The sequence below is a fragment of the Callospermophilus lateralis genome, chromosome 11 (genome assembly GCF_048772815.1).
Source record: "Callospermophilus lateralis isolate mCalLat2 chromosome 11, mCalLat2.hap1, whole genome shotgun sequence".
NCBI classification, from domain to species: Eukaryota; Metazoa; Chordata; class Mammalia; order Rodentia; family Sciuridae; genus Callospermophilus; species Callospermophilus lateralis.
The window spans coordinates 92173468-92194274 of record NC_135315.1 but is presented as its reverse complement, the minus strand read 5'-3'; the positions used below and the strand labels follow the sequence as shown (position 1 = coordinate 92194274).

The window sequence follows — 20807 nt, the reverse complement described above, 5'->3', positions numbered from 1 at the left end:
CTTTCCTATGGGAGAAGCTCTTCTTACGTAATATGGAGTCTCAGGGTAAAATGAAGTCTGTTTGGTCATTGCTTATATAGCCTGGCCTATAACTTTCCCCACTGGTTTTATGGAACTAATCAAATCATTAATTAATCATCATTGGTTTACAGCTACTGTAGTGAGTATGGAGGACCATCAGTTTTACAGAATGTATTTTTTGTTTTATATATCTTATTAAATAAACAGTTAAAGATGCAGGGTCCAATTAAAAACCCTAAGAGGACTAACAGCAATGGATCGGCTACAGCTGTGTAAGAGTAGTTAGCCAAGGAGACCAGGAGAAGAAATTTTCATACCAATTTCTCTCATGTTGCCTTGGCTCTTCCTTATCTTTCTTTTTATTTTCAAATAATATTTTATTTTCATGGCACTGGGAATTGAACCCAGGGGTGCTCTCTACCTGTGAGCTACATTTCCAGCCCCTTTTTTTCAATATTTTCATTTTTATGTGGTACTGAGGATTGAACCCAGTGCTTCACATATGTGAGACAAACGCTCTGCCACTGACCCACAATCCCAACCCCAGCCCTTTTTGAGGCAAGGTCTCAACAAGTTGCCAAGGTTGGTCTTGAACTTAGAACCCTCCTCTGCCTTAGCCTCCCAAATAGCTGGAATTACAGGCATGCACCACCACGCCTGGATTTAAAATACTATTTTAAATATGGAAAAATGCAAGCAATAAACTCAAAACCCAAATTAACAAGTACTATAACATTTTCTCTATTTTTTTCATTCCCTGTACTCCCCATAAACTTCTATGTTCTCATCACTCCTTTCTCACAGGCAACCATAATCATAGTTTGGTACAAATCCAGTCCAATTCTTACATTATCACTTCTCATTACAATACATTTTGCATTCTCAATGCACTGTATATTTTGTTTTTTTATGGACTTACACAAATGATATTAATTTTACAAATTTATTTTCTCATTCAATATGTCTCTGGTATTATTCCATGTAGGTAACGGGGGGTTTAATGTCCAGTACCACAAACAAACAAAAAATAAACAGCATGTAGGCAACAGGTTAATTCATTTTAACTGTGGTATTATGACTATACCAAAATTTGTCCATTTCCTTTCAGGAGATAAATTGGTTTATTCCTAATTTTTGGATAAATGTGCTAATTTCTTTCTAACTAGTGGTTCTCAAATGTAACATGCATCAGAATCACTTGGAATGCTTATTAAAACAGGTTACTTTAGGAACCTAACCCCATCCCCACAGTTTCTGATTCAGGAGAGGTCAAAGACCTTTGAATTCTAACCCGTTACCAAGTAATGCTGTGCTTCTGGTCAGGAACCCCATTTTGAGAACTACTTAGAAATATAACTGCTAGGTCACAGATAGTGCATTTTTAACTGTGCTAGATTTGATCAAATTATTTTTATATAACAGTACTAATTTACAATGCTACCAGAAGGTTGAGTACTTATATACTCACATCCTCACCATTCTTTATATCAGACTAACTTCACCAACCTAAATGGGTATAAAATGTTATTTTATTTTTACACTTAATAGTAAGGTTGAAAGAATATTTTCATGTTTATTAGATACTTTGATTTCCTATTCAGGCACATGTCTTTCACATCTTTTGCCCATTATTATTTTGTTTTTGGACCTCTTGTTACATTAATTGTTCTTTCTATATTCTTGATAGCTTTTGTTTGCAACTTACATTCATGGCAAATATCTAGTCCCAGTCCTCAAATCTGTTTTACATTATTGTTTTTAAAAGATAGAATAAAAATTTTAAATCTTTTCCCATGCTTTGTCTTTATTAAAAGTTTTCCCTATCTTAAGATTCTATTTTCTTCTTATGTGTACATTTTAAACCAACCTGATTTTTTTCCCTAAAGCGACAATGATCTAGTTCCCTAACTTCTAACCTCTAGTATCAAAAATCAATTGTGCTCAAAAAAATTGTTTTTTATCCTCCCAAACAATTTTGAATACTCTAAGCTTCTTCTGCTATTTTGGTTTATTTTTTGATTTCCTCTGTCTCTGCTCAAATATCATCTCTCCAAAGTAGTCTTCCTTGACCTACCCTATGCAAAAAAAGCCCTACACTTAGGGAGATCTTATTCTTCTTATCATACTGTAATTTTATTCATAGCACTTAAGACCACCAGAAATATTTGTCTGTATTTTATAATGTTCATTTAAACCCTAAAAAGTAAACTTTATTCTTCCTTGACCATTTTTATTCACTGTTAAATTATGAATGACTTGAACAGTGCCTGGAATGTAGTAGAGATTCACTAAGTGATTCATTGATTTGTAGGGCCTTCTTGCTAAATTTTTACAAGATACAGATCTGTTCTGGGCTTTTCATTATATTCTACTGATCTACTTAACCATCCTGGCATTAAACCATATTGTTTATAATGATTTTGTAATAAGTTTTGATAACAAATACATACTTTTTAAGATTGTCTTGAGTATTCTTGGCTATTTACTCTTCTATATCAATTTTAGAATCAGTATTCCACATTCATTAAGAAACCTTATTGTAATTTTGACTAGAATTATTAATTAGGAGAGAACTGATATTTTCTTTGTATCTTTCCATTATGGATATGATATGTATTAGCACACAGTCAGGTCTTTGTGTCCTTCAATATTTTATAATTTTCTTAACAAAAACTCAAAACATCTTATTATCTTGGGTTTAAAGTTTTGCCTGATCTGTTCATATTTTTTTCTCATTTCCTATTCTTGTCATATTATAAGAACTGGAGAAGCATTCACTAAGAACTACAAAACCATGTTGCAATAGTAATGTTGACAATGGGTATGTATCCTAGTCCTATACTTGATTCTAATGGAAATGCTTCTAAATTTCACCATCAGAAATATAATCTGTCAACATTTTGACGAAAATCAGTATCATGACTAGAAAATTTCCCTGCTAATCCTGATTTCCTAAAGCTTTTTTTTTTAACTTATAAATGGGTTGTCAAATTTTTTATGTATTTTTTTCTGATATGCACTAAAATAATCATGGATTTTGTCTTGCTACATAAAAATGTAGAGATTACAGTCACAGATTTTTTTTTCAAATGTTTAACTATTTGTCCACTCTTGGTATAACTTGCTAATATTTTATTTGGAATTTCTGCAACTACACTTACAAGTTAGATTACTCTACAATTTTATTTTCTTTACAATTCCTATCAGGACTTCATATTAATATTGGCCTTCTAAGGTGAACTGGGTGGTTTTTCTTTCTTCAGTTTTTCTTCTTTCCTTTCTTTTTCCATTCTCTCTTTAATCCTACTTTAGTGAACAATTACACTTTTGTTCTTGGAGAGTTAATAAGAATTACTTGTAAAATGGTCTTAAGTCTAGCATTTTGGTTTGAGATGAGGCAAAAGGGAAAACTTCTGACCACTACTTCAACTCTTTAATGATTACTGACTTATTCATTTCTATTTAATGGTTATTTGAATTTATTCATTTCTATTTGCATTAGTTCTGGTAGTTTATATTCTTCCAGAACACCATCTAGAGTTTGCTTATATTTTCAAATCTATTGGCAGAGATTATTTGTAGCATTATTTATGACTTTTAAAATTTCTTGTGGTACCTGTACTTATGTCCTTATTTCATTCTTGATTTTGCTTATGTGTTTTTCCCCCCTTGGTCATATTTTTGGAGATCTAATACCTGTAAATAATCTTTTCAAATAATAAACCTCCAAAGTTCTTGAAAAATTTTCCCACTTGTTTATTACAAGTTCTCTTATTTTTGCTCTTTATTTCCTTCCTTCTACTTCCTTTGAATGTAGATATTCTTGACACTTTTCTATGCTGTTGAATACTTAACTCATTTCAATATCTCATTTATTAAATTGATAATATTTAAACCTAAAAATTATTTTTTACATATCATGTTACATACGTTCTACTTTTTTAAAAAAAATATTCATGTCTCTCCTTGTGCATTTACTCTTCCAGATGAACTATAAACCAATTAAGTCAAATTTCTGTAACTTTTTAAGTTGGATAAATCTAGAGATAACTGACATTCTATAATATAAAAAATTGCCCACTCAGAAATGAGACTTTTCCTTTATTCAAATATTTTTCATTAAAGTATTCTAATTTTATTTATATTGGTCTTACATATTTTTGGCTAATTTTGACATTTATTTTACATTAGGTTTTTTGGTTTATTTGCTTAGATTATTTTTCTCAATTTCTTAATTACACCTGTGAATTATCTACTTCTATTTATGCCATGTATCTTTTTATCTTTGGAATGGTTAGGGCTTATAGAACAATGCTAAATAGCAAGTGACAAAAGCTATTCTGATTTTCATTCTAACATGAAGGCCTATCCTGATTCACAGCTGATTCTTGATAAAGCGGCTTTGTTTATTTCCCCTATTCACCCCTCATTCATCCATTCGTAAAACATTATTAACTGCTGATCATGTGCAAAACATTATTCTAGGTACTAGGGATATAGTAGCTGTCTATATAGCCTATATAGTAGTGTCTCTTCACTCACAGAACTGATATTATGGTTTCTCTTGAGGTTTCTAAGCTCCAGTAGATGTTTCTAAGCTCAGTATCTCTTCCAATACCAATAATTACCTCCAATTTTAAACACACACACTTGAATTTATGGCTTCTCTCAGCATCAATAACTAGCCAATATCTATAATGTTCCTGCCACTCCTTATTCCTTGCACCCCAATGTTGAAAAGACTCTTTGATAATCTGGAATTATACTCCAAAACTATTCATTTCTTTCTTTTCAGTTTAAAAATTATTTTTTTCTTTTTCTTTTTTCTTTTTTGGTACTGGGGATTGAACTCAGGGCACTCGACCACTGAACCACATCTCATCCTTATTTTGTATTTTATTTAGAGAGAGGGTCTCACTGAGTTGCTTACTGCCGCACTGTTGCTGAGGATGGCTTTGAACTCACTAGCCTCCTGCCTCAGCCTCCCTCAGCTGGGATTATAGGCGTTTGCCACTGCAGCTGGCCAGTTAAAAATTCTTAACAGCCACATTTATTTTGGTTTCAGTGAGATGTATCTGCTCTAATTACTAAGTTTAATACTGAGAGTAGGAGTATTTTGTTGCCTCTGCAGTATTTCAGACAAGTAAACAGTATCACTATGTAAGTCACCGCTCAATTTCTTCTGTGAGCTTCCCTCCACCTGCATACATACCTTACTCCCCCCTCTGTATCAATGATGGGGTTTATTTTAGTAATGATAAATGGGAGCAATTTACAGACTTGCTTTTCTTCACTTTGTTTAGTTAATTTAAAGGAGAGAGTATCTAAATACCATTGCAAGTATCTTCAATACAGAAACAAAATTCCTATTAAGAAAATTTCACCAATTTGACAAATGTGCTTCAAATTCAGATCTTCTTCGAATAATGCTTTTTAATAAAATTTAAATTATGTCTGACATTTTTTAGGAGTAATTACCACCATTTATAGTTTTAAAAACAATTTGCAATATTTAACATAGCAATAGTAGTTAAGCAATTTGAATTTCTTGGGTCTATTCAAGTTATTAAAAACGTAAAGTATGACCACATTTGATAAGATCATCAACATGAACATGTCATTAGAAATAAAAACAGAAAACTTACCAATGACTTCCTATTGTACTTAGGGATAAAAATCTAAACTTACAAAGTCTATAAGGCTCCCTATGATTGAGTTTCTTCCTTCTTCAAACTCTTCTCAAACTCAACTACATAGGCCTTTAATTTGGTTCCTCAAATTTACTCATGGTACAACTGCTCTAATTTCCATAATGCAGCCTCTTCCCTCTCATTCGAATCTCAGTTCAAGTGTTAATTCCTCCAAGCTCCAGACCACCACCCACCTCCACCCAACATTCTCAATTTCTTTTGTGAGCTTCCCTGTTTTATTTTATATTTCTTCATAGACTGTTAACAATATTTCTGTCTTATTTTCTCATTTATTACCTGTCTTCCTCACTGAAATATATACTCCTTAACTTCTTCTCTCTTTCAACACTAAACTCTTATATCTGCAAAAGATATTTATTACCTAAGTTTTAGAAACACATAAGTTTATTTAGCAGGCTACAGTTGTGGCTCAGTGGTAGAGAGCTTGACTAGCATGTGTGAAGCACTGGGTTAACTCCTCAGCACCATATTATAAATAAATAAAGGTAAAATGTCCATCTACAGCTAAAAGATGTTTTTAATTATAAAAAGTTTATTTAGCATTATCATACTGAAGATACACATCAGACTTTTCTATTATTTCTAATATGAATAGCTGACATAAAAGGAAATAACCTATTATTTTATGTGTTTTATTTCTTTAGCTGTACAGAGAATTAATACTATTTTTTTCCTCCTCAGGTATAAGACTCAAAAAACTCTAGGGCTTAAGTGTTTTTCTTGCACAAAGGAAAAAGAATTTATAACTATTGAACAACTGCATAAGGTTCTAAAATATTCAAGAGTTTGTTTACAATTGTGGAACCTTGAAAAAGACCAGTATGAAATAAAAACTCTAAAAGTCTTTGAAATTGCAACAAAATACTAAGTTATAAAATCAATAACTTTTGTAAAGTTGAGATTCTAAACAATATTATTTAAACTATTGTCTTTATAAAGAAAATATTGCTTTATTTTCTGAGCAGAATATATAGATTAGCTAAAAGAAAAGCAGTTTAAGAAAAAAATAGAAAAATTAAATGATAAATGATAGATCCAAATGAGAATTACATGATTCACTTTCATTTTCTTTTATAAATTTGTTTTAAGAAGGTGAAAACTCTTTTTAGCATGAAATATACATTTTCACTGTGCTATACCATATGTAAATAAGTAAACATACCTGTTCTGATTTAAGTACATAAAGTTCCTGATGGAGTTTATCATTTTCACTTGATTGATCTGTCCCAGGTGGGGACTCATTTGTTACTGATGGTGAAAATAACTGTTCTTGCTTGCTTTCTCTTCTAATAGCCACATTTTCAAAAGAAATTTTCTCTTCCACTACTGTTTTTGATTCTTCTCCAAAATCTTCACCTACATTAGATAATGATCCTTGAGAATCCTTGTTTATAGTAGTTACTATTCCATCTTGTAAAGAACTTAAATGAACATCACACATGTCTATATTTTCTGCTCTATGATGGTTAATTAGGAGTTCTAGCTCTTGACATTTAAATAGAATTTTCTCTTTTTCTTGCTTTAAAGATTTGACTTCTTCACTGAGAAAATTAACCTCACCATGTTTCTGTTTTAATTGTTCAGAGAGATCAGACAGTTTCTCTGACAATTCTAGCTTTTCTCGCTTGGTTACCTCAAGATTTTCCATAAGTTCTGTTGTATCTTTCTCAACAACTTCACAGATTTCTAAAGGCTCTGCGACAAAACCTTTGTCAGTATCAAGCATGACACTTTTCACTTTGATTGTAGCTGGATTTATTCTTTGTAAATGAAGCTCTTCATTAAGTGCTTTAAGTTTACTTTTATACTCTAATTCTTGTTTGTTTTTACTGTCTTCTAAATCATCTTTTACCTTGAGAAGGCAAGTATACTCCTCCTGTAACTTTTGATAGTTAACTTCAAAATTTTTTTCAGCAAATGAAAATGTACTTCTTTGCTTTTCAATTTCTTCATTTAGCTGAATACACTGTTGCTTGAGGGCCTCATTCTCTTTTGTAAGCATTTCCATTTCTTTTTGCCAGCTGCAGTCTTTGGATATGGACTTGCTGGAGTCAATGAAAATCAATTTTTCTTCTTGTTCAGCAGGAACATAAATTTTCAACATGTCCTCAAAAGCTTTTTTCTCATTTTTACGAATGTTATTTTCTGCTTCAAGTTGTGAAAACTTTTCTTTAAGGTCATCCTCTTTTTCCTTTATTTGTTTCTCCAATAATTCAATTTTAAGTTGTAATTCCTGAACTTCTTGTTCAAGCGTACCTTTTTCTTTTTTTTCTTGTCTTAATATTTCGATTTCCTCTTGGAGTTCATGCATCTGAAGGGTCATTTCTTCTGATTTTGAATCCATGATGGACTTCTGTAAATCTTGTAGTTTTGAAATTTCCAAAACCAACTGATTCTGCTTAGTAATCAAATTATCTTTTTCAAATTGCATTGTTTCCATCTTTTGACTCATTAAATTTTGTAAGCCATCTATCTGCTGTTTATAGTGAATGCCTAAGCTATCTTCTAGTTTTTCAATATTTATTTGATGTTCAACTTCTAAATCATCTTTTAGTTTCGAAAGTTCTTCTTCATGACTAAATAGGAGCTGTGTTCTCAGCCTCTCTAATTCAGCTTCTTGTGATTCAGCCATTCTGTCTAATACAGCATTTTTTTCTTTTTCCAACATTTCAAGTTTTATCTTGTAATTTGTAACTTTTGCTTCATGTTTTAATTCTAGTTCTTTCCTAGATTCAGATGCCAGAACAATCTCAGCTTTTAAAGCTTCCACTGTACTAAGGGACTTACGTGCTTCATTCAGTTGACTTTCTTGTTCAGCTATTATCATTCTAGCTCTCTGAATTTGGTCCCTTAAAAAGTTCAATTCTTCAAAAAGGTCATCAAGTTGTCTCTGCAGAGTAGATTTTTCTCCTGAAACTATTCCTAGTTCTTCTTGGAGTTTTTCCTTTTGCACATTAGTATCTTGTAATTTCACATTCAGTTCATTTATTGCCACATTCATTAACTTTATTTGATCTTCATTAATTGTAATATTTAAATGTGATTTTAAAACACTCTCAATTTCTTCCTTATGTTGTGCTTTAAGTTCCTCTATCTGTGACATGTGTTGCTTTATTAACTCTTGTTTCATCTGTACTATCTGTTGCCCATACATTTCATCCATCTCTGCTCGGAGTTGTTCTAATCTTTTCTGCATTTCTTGTTCCACCATTTTCTGTACCACATCAGATTCAAACTGGCTATCTGTGTAATAATGTCTTTTCTGAAGGTCTTCAACTGTACCCATTAATTGTTTTATTTCTTCAGAATATTGTCTTTGTTTTTGCTTAGAATTAGCCAGCTCTAATTTCATACTTGCAATTTGTTCTTGTAATTCTCTCATTAATTTTTCAGTGGCTGTGACTTGATCCTTTAGCTCAAGATTCTTTTTTTCTTCTTCTATTATTCTTATATTTAATGCCTGGATGATTGCCTCCTTTTCTTGTAATTCTTTTTTATTTGACTTTTCTACTTCATCTTGTTCCTTTAGAAAGAAAAGAAAATGAAAATATAAGAATGACATTTTTAGGTTCTGGCAACTTCTTATGGGTGTCTCCTTTTTATAAAATTCTATAAAAAGCAACTGTTGGGCCTGCCCCCCGCCCCCCGTTTTTCCCAGTACAAGGAGACCTAGGACTTATCTACCTGACAGTACATATGAGCAAACAATATAACAGTTTTACCCTTCTTGAGAAGAAATTTCTCTTACATTGTGCTGTGATTAAATATTTAAATTTAAAAATGCAATCTAATTTGCCTAGCATGTGTGAGGCCTTGGGTTTGATCTCTAGCACCACCAAAAAAAGCAAAACAAAACAAAAATTCAGTCTGACTAAAATATCTATATAAACTATCTCATTTTTATTTTTCTTATTAACTGGTCAATATTCTAAATATAAGTATTTCTGATGGCTAGTTATAGTACTACATACTATCTAGACACTCTCAGAAGACACAAAAATATAAAAACCGGTCCTCCCCTGGATTCTCAGAAGAAACAAAAAATAAATAAATACCGGTCCTCCCCTGGATTCTAGTGATTTGAAGGTATTTCATGGACAAGTGCTCAAAATGAGAACAACAACAAGAACTAAAGTGGATTCCTTTAAGTCTTCCTTACTTCATTCCTGGGGTTTTAAGTGAATCAGAAATTTAGGGATATGCAATGATTAAGTGACTGAACATCAAGTGACACCTAAGACCACTACTGTATATTTACAGCATACCAACTTGGGCTTAGACCCACAGTTCAAACAGAAAGATAAAAGACCATCAGATAATTTTCCCCAGTTCCTATCTGGGGACTCAATTTTAGAACTGAAGATTAGGCTAAGACAAGACATATTAACGCATATTCATTAAACAGTTAAGAGCTGTAGTCCCAAAGCCAAGGAAATAAGTGAAATCCATATAACTGATGAAAATATAGGTAAGGAAGTAAAGTTATCTTAAGGAGACATGAGTCCTTGCCAAATAGGACTTCTAGGCGCCTTGAATGAATGTACTAAGAAAATGTAGGCATTGATCAATTGAGTATAGTTCTTGGAAGAAGACCAACGCACCGTCAACCTTTGAGAAGTCTGATCCCTCTCGAAAAACCATACTGAATGCAGAAAACAATGTTGGGAGTTACAGCAAGGAGCATTTAAGAAGTTTAGTCTACAGACATGAACATTACTACTCTGAGATGGATGTAACAGGCTATTTCAACCTCATGCCACTGAACATCTGATTCCTCCAACACCCTTTCATCTAATACTTAATAAACAACTTTTTAGATTATTACCTGGCTTTTAAAATTCATCTGTCCATAGAAAAAATATAAAATCCAATGAGCTTAAAATCTGAAGTTTGTGATAATTATTTCTCATTGTAAATTCACAGTCTTATATTTAGACTTAAACATTAACCTCTTGAACTAATGCACCTCTGATATAGCTCAAGAAAAAAAAATATGACTTCTGAGCCTAACAAATAAAGGCCAAATTTTGCACTACATAAAACAAGGTTATCTTGTGCAGCCTCTTGAGTGAGACTATGAGCTGTTGTCTAAGTGTCACATATTCCTTTTCCAATTACATCATATGTTATTACCAAGTGCTGAGCATTCTTAATTTCTACACTAGAATGCAACATTAGTAAATTAGTGTAATCTATTAATCCTGGTATTTCTATCTGTACAATAAAGATAAATTTCCTCTATCTCCTAGAATGTGTTTGAGGTTAAAATAAAATAATTAAGGTATTTTATTTTTACTGAGCTTTATACAAATATATTCATATACTAGAAAGAAATTTATAAAATCATTTGGAACCTATATAAAATGTAAAATCAGGACTGGGGCTGGGTCTCAGAGGTAGAGTGTTTGCCTCACACACATGAGGCACTGGGTTCAATTCTCAGCACCACATAAAAATAAATGAATACATAAAGATATCATGTCCATCTACAACTAAAAAAATTTTTTAAAAAGTAAAATCAGTTCATGATGGTCAATTTTAGCTAAACTGTTAAATAATAACTAGTTTTGAAAAATGTTAACATTGATATAAAAATCTGTTATAATTTTATTTCCTGATTTTCTATAAGATGAAAGGAACACTCCTCATAAAAGAAAATAACTTAATTCAACACTGTCCAACACCTAATATGATAACCATAATTCTTCATTCAACTATTAAACACCACAAATTCACAGTTTTCTTTGTTTAGCTTTTTTCAAATTATATGGTATTAAATCACTTGTTCTATCTTACAAAACTGAGAGCCCTTCAGTCAAGGAAACCTCTATTTTTAGAACTACACCTGAAAGAGTGGGAAATAATATACTTCCTGTTTGTGATTACTATAACACAGGAGGTTTGGAGGATTAGGATAATGAGCCTTTGACTATCAATATAGTTACTTCAGCTGCTCTGACAGAACTACTTCTCAAAGGGATTAAATTTTTTGAAAACTGAGAAATTAAAATATAATAATAAGAACAATAAAAGTATTATTTCTAACATTCAAATCAACAGTTTATTTTCATTACTAAAATGAATTACATAAATTTTAGATAATCTGAAATTATACTGCCTAGTGACAATAAGAAATAATATAATCCTAGATCCAGACACTTTCAACTTAGGCCTCGATTGTCTTTCTACTCTTACCCTCCAGAAAGACACTTCCAAAGCCTATTGCTTTCTAAGTAAATTACTTTTTGCTCCCTATACATTTTCAACATTTCAGCCTGGGTCTTTATGCCCACTCCACACCCCACAAAGAATATCCTGCCTATCTCTATTTGTCAGGAATTCATAAACAATTCTCTTGATTACCAAGTAGGTATTGAATAGCTGTTCCATATATTATGTTCCCTATATTATACCAATTTATGGGTAAACAAAATATAAATAACACATTATTCCAATTTATAGATCTATCTCAAATATTACCTCCCTGCTGATGTCTACCCTGAATCTTTTCCTCATAAATCAGACCTCGTCAAAACATTCATAACACTTGTTACCTGCACTTACTTTTTTATTTTGTGGTAACTTGTGTACATGCTGCACCTCTCCATGGGTTCAGTGAAGAAAGGGGACATCTTAAGGTCAGTCATATATCTTTTGCAAGGGTTACTACAGAATAGGTATTCTGTAAACACTTGCATAATCATTAAATTACCTTAGTTGAAAAGCATGCCCTTCTCATAATTTTAATTTGTACATTTCCTATTTTTCAAAGAGGTGTCTCTGGAGTCAGATAGCTGAGCTTTGAAATTTGGCTCTATCAATACATCACTTCTGCACCTGGATTATTTCCTTCATCTTGCATTATCTTGGTACCATCATTTGTAAATGATAAATGTACCCTTATCTCATGGGGTTGTAGTGATGATTCAATGCATTAATATGTGTAAGAGGCTTTGAATACTGCCTGTTATAGAGTAAGTACTTAATAAGTGCTAGTTAATGCTTTTGTTATCCAAACAATATTCTTTTCTTGGTAATTTCTCAACTTCCTGTAGAATCTTCTAAGTTTATAAAATATGCTGTATTATATGTATTCTCCATCTTCATTATTCCCAGATTCTGTATTTGCCTACTTGCTCAAATTTATTTGAAACCCACAAATCCATGCCAATGGTGCTTTCATAGACATTTGTAGACACACACAGAGTGATGGCAAGAAATTTGAGTTACTGTAAAATGATATTCAGCTACATTCAAACACAGTGATCACACTGCCTTGTTTCAGCTCTCACAGAGCAAAAAAGAGGACAGAGATGGAAAGGATCAGAGTGCAGTGTAGTGCAAGGAGCTCAGAATTTCAACTCTGGCACCTGTTAATGGGGCAGCTTCAGGCAAATCACATCTAAACTTCAACTTCTCAAAAAAAACAAACAAAAAATGGAATCTGCTAGCATGAATTGCTTTTAAGATTAAAGATTACAATCCATGTGATAAATTTCCTACCAGGAGCACTTATTGACTAAATAGTTCCCCCAAACGGGAATATAACTCAAGTGAATAAAAAGAATCAACCACATTTTTTTCTAGTTTAAATTTACAAAATTTCTTTTTCAGAATTTTATAATCATGGCTAAAATAAGAAGAAATACACTTAGTTGGAAGAAAAAGGATAAAAATCCTAGTTATAAAAATAGATTCTCCTGAGACTTTAGTTTAACATAGGCAGATCACTTTTAAGGAGCAGAGTAATGAGTAGTATCATCTTTAAAACTATTACTACAAAATTCTCAATGTTTTTGAAATATATTATTTTATATACTCAAAGAGTTTGTCTCAATTATGAAATTTTGAGTGCATATGCATAAAAAAAGATAAACACCTCCAATAAAAAATTTAAAATTAATTACAAAGCTGCTACAAGTAGGTTGACTTCCTTAAGATACACATACCGTTTCATATACTTTAATTTTCTCCTGTAAGAAATTAATTTGCATTTTGAAGTCTTCTTTCTTTTTTTGATAATCTTCTAATACATGGTCTTGTTCTTCAAGCTGTTGTTGATGAGTGAGAATCTGTTGTTTGGCTTGCAGTAAATCTGCAGCTGTGTTACTGTGAGTGCTGTTTCGTAGAGTTTCACTAGCCTGTAACTTGAAAATAGAAAGAAACCTCAAAATATTAAATTTTGAAGTTACACTTTATTGTACCCTCAGCCCACAGAGGTTCTCTGGAAAGTATGCTCACTTCATAGGCTTACGATCTCAGTCAACATGTTTCCATGCTGTCAACATGCTGATAGGTCATGTGCACTTTGGGTAATGAGCCAAAGAATTTACCTTTCACATTATAAAGCTGAGAAAATAGGAGAAATAAGACAGGCAGACAGGCAGAGAAAAATGCGGACTGAAAGTTCTTCCTGGATTCTTGATGACTTTTCAAACTCTAGTTCCAATTTCTCTCAGAGTTCTGATTGTATTTCTGCCCTTAAGTTCTATAAACAAGCCTGTATTCTTACCTTAAATTCCTCCCTTTTGTTTAACGCAATTAGATTATAGTTCCAACTAAAGATAAATGGAATATATCCAGTTGTCGGTCTAGTTATAATTGAGAACCTAATTAACATAAAACCATACCAGGGTTGGAAAAAGTAGGGTGTAATTGCAAGTTGAATTTTTGCAAAAATACAACTGATAAGACTTTGTAGAATTTTTAAATAGAGACAGGGAAGAAGTACAAAGAAAACAACAGCAAATATTCAGTTAGTTCCCCTCTAATTCAGTTTAAACATATTTATAATGCCCCACAATGAGTTGGTTAGGATCTATCTCCAAGTACTTTCTGGCCATCATGTTGCCCATTGTAGAGTTGTCTTGAAGTGCCTGGACTGTTATGATCTGCTCTCAGTTCGCTGTTTAGCCCTGAGTGCTAGTCACAATCCAGCAGGTTGAAGACAGCCTACTGGAGGATTGTTACAACCTTCATAACTAAGATTCTCAACTTCTTATCTAAGATTTTTTTCATAAGTTTGCAGAAGAGTTCTCAAACTTCACCTCACTCTCCTCCATTTCATTCTTCTCATCCTCATCTTTAGTTAGTTGCAGGCCTTCCTACCAAATTCCCCAAGCTACAGCATACAATACTCATCAATATACAAACTGAAAGCCCTGTTTCTCCACTCCACAAAAGCAGAGTTGCTATCTGATCTTTGCTCTCATCAGTGATGAGACCTGAGTCTCCTTCAGGCAACAGACATTTTTGACAGAAAAGTGATCTCACCTCCAGACTGGGAGGTATGATAGTCAAACAGCTCAGAAAGGCATCAGTAGTTATTGGGAGTCCTCAGAGCTTCTAGGTTTTAGAGAGTTTAAGAGAATGCCTCTGACATTTTTTTCCCTGTAGTTTTCTTTATTTTGTGCCAGCTCAGAAAAAAAGCTCAAGGCAAATTTTAACAATGTGCTTGTAAGATTTTTCTCTACTGGAGCATTTTCTTGGGAGATGTTCAGAGGCAGGTCCTCAGAGAACCACACCATGGATAAAGTTGAGATAATTCTGGTTTGCAAGTACAAGGCTAGCCTGAGCAACTTAGCAAGTAAGTTTCAAATAAAAACAGCTGGGAATGTAGCTCAGTGGTAGAGCGCCCCTGGGTTCAATCCCCAGTAACAAACACACACCCACACTCAAACAACAAAAACAAAAACTAATATGTTAATTTAAGAACATAGTTTTTCGAGCTGGGATTGTGGCTCAGCGGTAGAGTGCTTGCCTAGCATGGGCAGGACCTGGGTTCGATTCTCAGCACCACATTAAAAAATAATAATAAAATAAAGGCATCGTGTTGTGTCCATCTACAAAAAAGATTCATATTCATTCTCTCTCTCTCTCTCTCTCTCTTAAAAAAAAGGACATAGTTTTTCTATTAGAAGCCTACAATAAATTCAGACTTATGAAATATACTAAGTTGCTTAAACATTCAGAGTAAAGAATAATTTTCCATGTACTTTAAACTTGGGAGCAAAGAAATGACAATCATATCTAAAAAGAATAAGATAACAAAGTGATACTTATTGCAAACATATAAAGAGGCAGGTATTTCTTAAGAGACCAATGCCTATTGTATAGTTTATCACCTAAAATAAAAATCATCATCGTCAGGCATGGTGATGCACACCGTTAATCCCATCTTCTCAGGAAGCTGAGACAGGAGGATCACAAGTTCAAAGATAGCCTGGGCAACTTAGTGAGAATCTATCTTAAAATAAAACTGAAAAAGGGGTGGGAATGTAGCTTGGTGACAAAGTGCTTTCCTAGCATGTACAAGGCCCTGAGTTCAATGCCCAGTAACACACATGCACATGCACAACACCACAGCAACATTAATTCCAATAAACATTTATATATATAAATGTGTGTATGTGTGTATATATATATATATATATATATATATATATATATATATACACATACATACACATATATACACACACTAGTATTCAAACATTTGTAAAAAGCATTACTATAAAAATCATACTAATTATAAAATTTTTACTGTGCTAAATGGGTATCTTAAAATGGTCATGGATGCTAGAAATGCAGACTCACATTCCTAAAAAACAAAATAGGGCTGCTATATAATTAAGGATTAAGCAATTCAAACAGTTAAGACTTTAGCTAACCACTGGAAAAAGATACAGCAGTAAAATATAATTTTCAGTTTTTCAATCCATTTATATTATATTATGTTACCTTAAATTATATTAAATATATACAGAAGCATATAAATTTATAAGAAATAAAGTACAAAAAATCAATAATTTCAAAAAAATATCAATTTTATCTATGACATTTTTAATTGGGATATGTTAGTCTTACCTCCAAAGTGTAAACATCTGCTGTGGTTGAAATCTCACTTTCCGGCTACAACAAAAGTAAAACATGATTACAATTATGACAGTTTTCCCCTGCTAAATATCATACTTTACCAAAAAAAAAAAAAAATCCTGCTTTACTAAGACGTTGCTGTTAGTAACAATGATAGAAAATTCACAAAAATACTATTAAAAAACTAGTAAAAATTATCCAAATCTTTAAAAATTTCATTTCATTATGAATTATAATGACTTTTAATAATGCATATAAAATTTATCACAAGGCATTGTTATAAATACAAAAGTACCAAGAACTTTTACATATATAGTAGATGTCATCTGTAAGCCAAAAGCATCAAAGACACCATTCCTCTAATTCATGTAACTCTTTTAAATAAAAGTAAATCCTTAACATGCCATCAGAAAAGTTCAAGTTCTTCAAAAGAATCATCAGTTCTTGATGCTAAAAAGTCAATGACTTTGTCAAGCTTCCCTCAGTGGATGTTAATGACTTTTCACTGCCACTACTTTCTAGTTAGAGGTAGAATATTTTAAAATCTGGATGAATACTTACATCAACAAAAAAGACCTGCTCATGCTTAAGCATTTCTTCATTGTTTAGAGTTCTCATTATTGTGGATTCAGGCATCATGGCTGATCCAACACCCTGAGAACTATTTGTGAACATCTCCTCACTCTTTGATTGATCAATATTCAAGCCATGAACATCATTTTTACTGCTTGAGGTTTTCTTCTTTTTTGGCTTCTTATGAGGGTTTTGTCCATCCAATCGAGCTCTTCTTTGTCGAAACTGGGCAAGCTACAGGAAAAAAGTATCATTAATATCAATGATAATTTTTCTTTGGGATCAATTTCTTTAAAAGATCAAACTATCACCAAATGAAAATGATGATAATAATATAGATGACTTCACAGTTTCAGAATAACTATTGGATTGAATATTCGGGTTGTAAAGGTTGTAAAACTAGGTACTTGTAAATGAACTAATTAAATATTGAGGGGTAAGAAATGAACATGTCAAGTCTAAAGAAGAGGAAATTAGCTGAGTTAGGGAAAAAACTATTCTATAACTAGAATAGGGGAATAGAGGGACTCTCATTCACAGTATAATCTCTGGATTTAAGATTATATGAAAATACACACAAAAACAAGGAGCTCCAAACACACTTGTTCTGGTCTACTACTTTATACAAAAGATATTGTCTATAATTATCTTTTATACAAAAAAGATAATTAGCCTATTAGCTATACAAATGCTCACTGCAACCATATTTATAGTGGGAAAAACTTTACAAGTAACTTAAAATTTTAAACAGCAGTGTTTTCTACCCTTTATCATTTGTCTGTCATCATCAGAATTTGTACCAAATCCTAGTCATCGATACGTTATCATTTACTTAACATATTTTAAACAGTGTATTTTCTTTAAATTTATTTTAAAAGGAGATGTAATCTCTGGCATAAATTGAAAGTTAATATCACTTGTTATTTCTTTTAAGAGATAAGTTGAAAATAAAAGAAATGATAAATCTTTTATTGAAATTTTAGTAAGAGGTTGCTGAAGGCAATGAAAAAAATGGACAAAATAAAAGACTGTTAAAGAGAGACAAGCATCAAACAGATTTTCGTTATCATAAGCAGAAAGAAAACTGAAAAAGATAAAAACTTTCTTACTATACTATCCAAAGTTTTTAAGACCTAAAATATTTTCTTACCACCTAAAATCAGAAGTACACATTATATACCAAGTAACACTAGAACTAATTATGGTGAACTTATATTAAAAATGCCAATGCAAGCAATTGCTATTAAAGACTTTGTGATCTAATAGCAGGTATAAAGTAGTAATGTCGCATATCTATTTATTTTCATGAAAGGAAAATTACACTTCATTTTTTAAAAGATAAGGCAAGTCTTAGGCTCATAGCTTTCAATGATTATATCCAGTATGAATTTAAACATCATTATATTCATAGGCATAGGTAAATTCTGGAAAACTACAACCTTAACAACTTTTGTTTACATTTGGAGTTCAGATTACAGGTATTTTTCCTATTGCTCACTTACATTTTATTTATTTATTCTTAAGAATTTTTTTTGATGGACACAATACCTTTATTTTATTTATTTTTATGTAGTACTGAGGATCAAACCCACAGCCTTGTATGTGCTAGGAAAAGGATATATTGCTGAGCTATTACTGTATTTTTTTAAATACAGTAAGTTTTCTGATTTTTATATAAAGCAACTACTGACAAAGACTTAAATTTAATTTAAGCTCCTGAACACTCTTAAAAGGAGAAAAAAGAAGACCTCATGTAAGTTCCTTTCTGTCTTAAAAAGAGGAAATATGTGCCTAGAATTACCATATCTCTTAACCAGACCAATTACAAAGACAGCAAATAAATTTCTTATTATCTAAAGTATTAAAGCAATCTTGCTAATGTTACTATCAAAATATGTGGCAAATACATTATTTATAAATAACATTTTATACTTAAATTACCTGCTTTAAATGAAGAAAAGCATATAAACAAGTTCTATTCCCTTAATAAAGACATTTAATTCATAAGTCAGAAATAGCTCATGATTATACTTACAGAGTATAAAAATATATGACATTTAACATTTTTCCCAGTTATTTAGTAACTACCCAGTGTGTCGAGGAACAGGTGCAAGACCAGTTGTCTCTATTTTCACATTATTAAGGTGCTGGAATGTACTTGAACTACTTGGAGCATAGCAGATCATTCTTAAAAATAAACTAACTAGAATATTGGCAAATACTTTATCTATAAATAGAATCAGAAACCCAGGAGCATTATTTAAAAACATCCCTTAGAGAGAATGCAATGCCAAAAAATAAATACTAATAATAACATTTATAATATTTATACTGAATTTCAGAAACTTCTTGAAATATCACGCTTCTGCATCAGAATATATTTAGTCAGCAAAATTTATCAAGGCAAAGATAAAGATTTTGCTTAAAATTCCAAGTGTTAGATTATATCAATAATTTATATCTAATATTTATTCAAATATCAAATATATAACAAAGAAAGAATGACTTAGATCTGGGGATGTGGCTCAGTGGTAGAGTGCTTGCCTAGCAAGCACAGAGGGCCCAGGTTCAACCATCAGCACAAAATGAAAGATAGATAAATAAAGAATGGAAAGTTTGATTTAAACAACAACAAAAACAACAACAAAATAACAACAACAACAAAAAAAACCCTCCAAAATAGTAATATCTGTTACTAAATGCAAAAAGAAGCACACAGATATGGAATAAAAAGTAGAAATAGTTCCATTATAGTATTTAGAATGAATCACTTCTACAAACATAATTAAAGATACTGTTCTAGGCCTATATTACTCATTATATGAGTCATATTATTTTTTCAGAAAAATTAACCAGAAGGTAAACCCCATGAGGGCAAGGACTTTTTTCCCCCCTACTTCTATGTATTAAAAGCCTAGAGCAATATTAAATAAATATATGTTGAATTTTTTATCTATTTTTTTTAAAAAGATGTTAGAGTCTGTAAACAAGTCTGGATGGGCACCTGGCATTTTGCCAGAGGGAGTGGTTTGTGAAATAATGCCAGTGAGTCCTTAAGTGTGGAGATTCCTGATTGGTTGACTGCTGTATCTAGTTTATGTTAACTAGATAAGCTGTGTGGAATGTATAAATACTGCTCCTGTCCTACAATAAATGGCTCTCATTCCTGCTGTGTCAACGTACACAAGTTGTTCGTCATCCCCCGGCTAGTTTGCTGCAGCCGGACTGCGGCAAAAAGAGAGAGAGAGAGAGAATTCTAATATTTATTTTTTAGTTATCAGCAGACACAACATCTTTGTTTGTATGTGGTGTTGAGGATTGAACCCGGGCCGCATGCATGCCAGGCGAGCGCGCTACCACTTGAGCCACATCCCCAGCCCCTATGTTGAATTTTTTAAAAGGATAATTTATCTTTTATTGAAAAGTCACCACACTAAGCAAGATCACATAAAAGGCATACCTAATTCTATTTTATTAAAATGTTCCATGGTTTCAAAATTAAAATGAACAATTTTCAAATTACTTGAATCACTCTTAAGAGGTGAAAGATAAAAGAATGAGACTAAGTGAATTTCTTTGTTCCTTAAAAAGAGGAAATATATGATTGGAATTACTGTAACTATTAAA

The 20807-nt window shown here is 32.0% G+C and overlaps 1 protein-coding gene across 1 annotated transcript in view; it reads right to left on the bottom strand.

The window, feature by feature from the left end:
* The window catches only part of LOC143409991 (A-kinase anchor protein 9-like), a 37169-nt gene extending 19919 nt beyond the window's left edge, over positions 1 to 17250 (bottom strand). Inside the window, 4 exon segments of the mRNA XM_076870659.2 lie at positions 6895 to 9255; positions 13682 to 13879; positions 16599 to 16643; positions 17169 to 17250. Coding sequence (XP_076726774.2) covers positions 6895 to 9255; positions 13682 to 13879; positions 16599 to 16643; positions 17169 to 17246 — 2682 coding nt within the window. The 5' untranslated portion in view covers positions 17247 to 17250.
* Positions 17251 to 20807: the final 3557 nt, after the last annotated feature.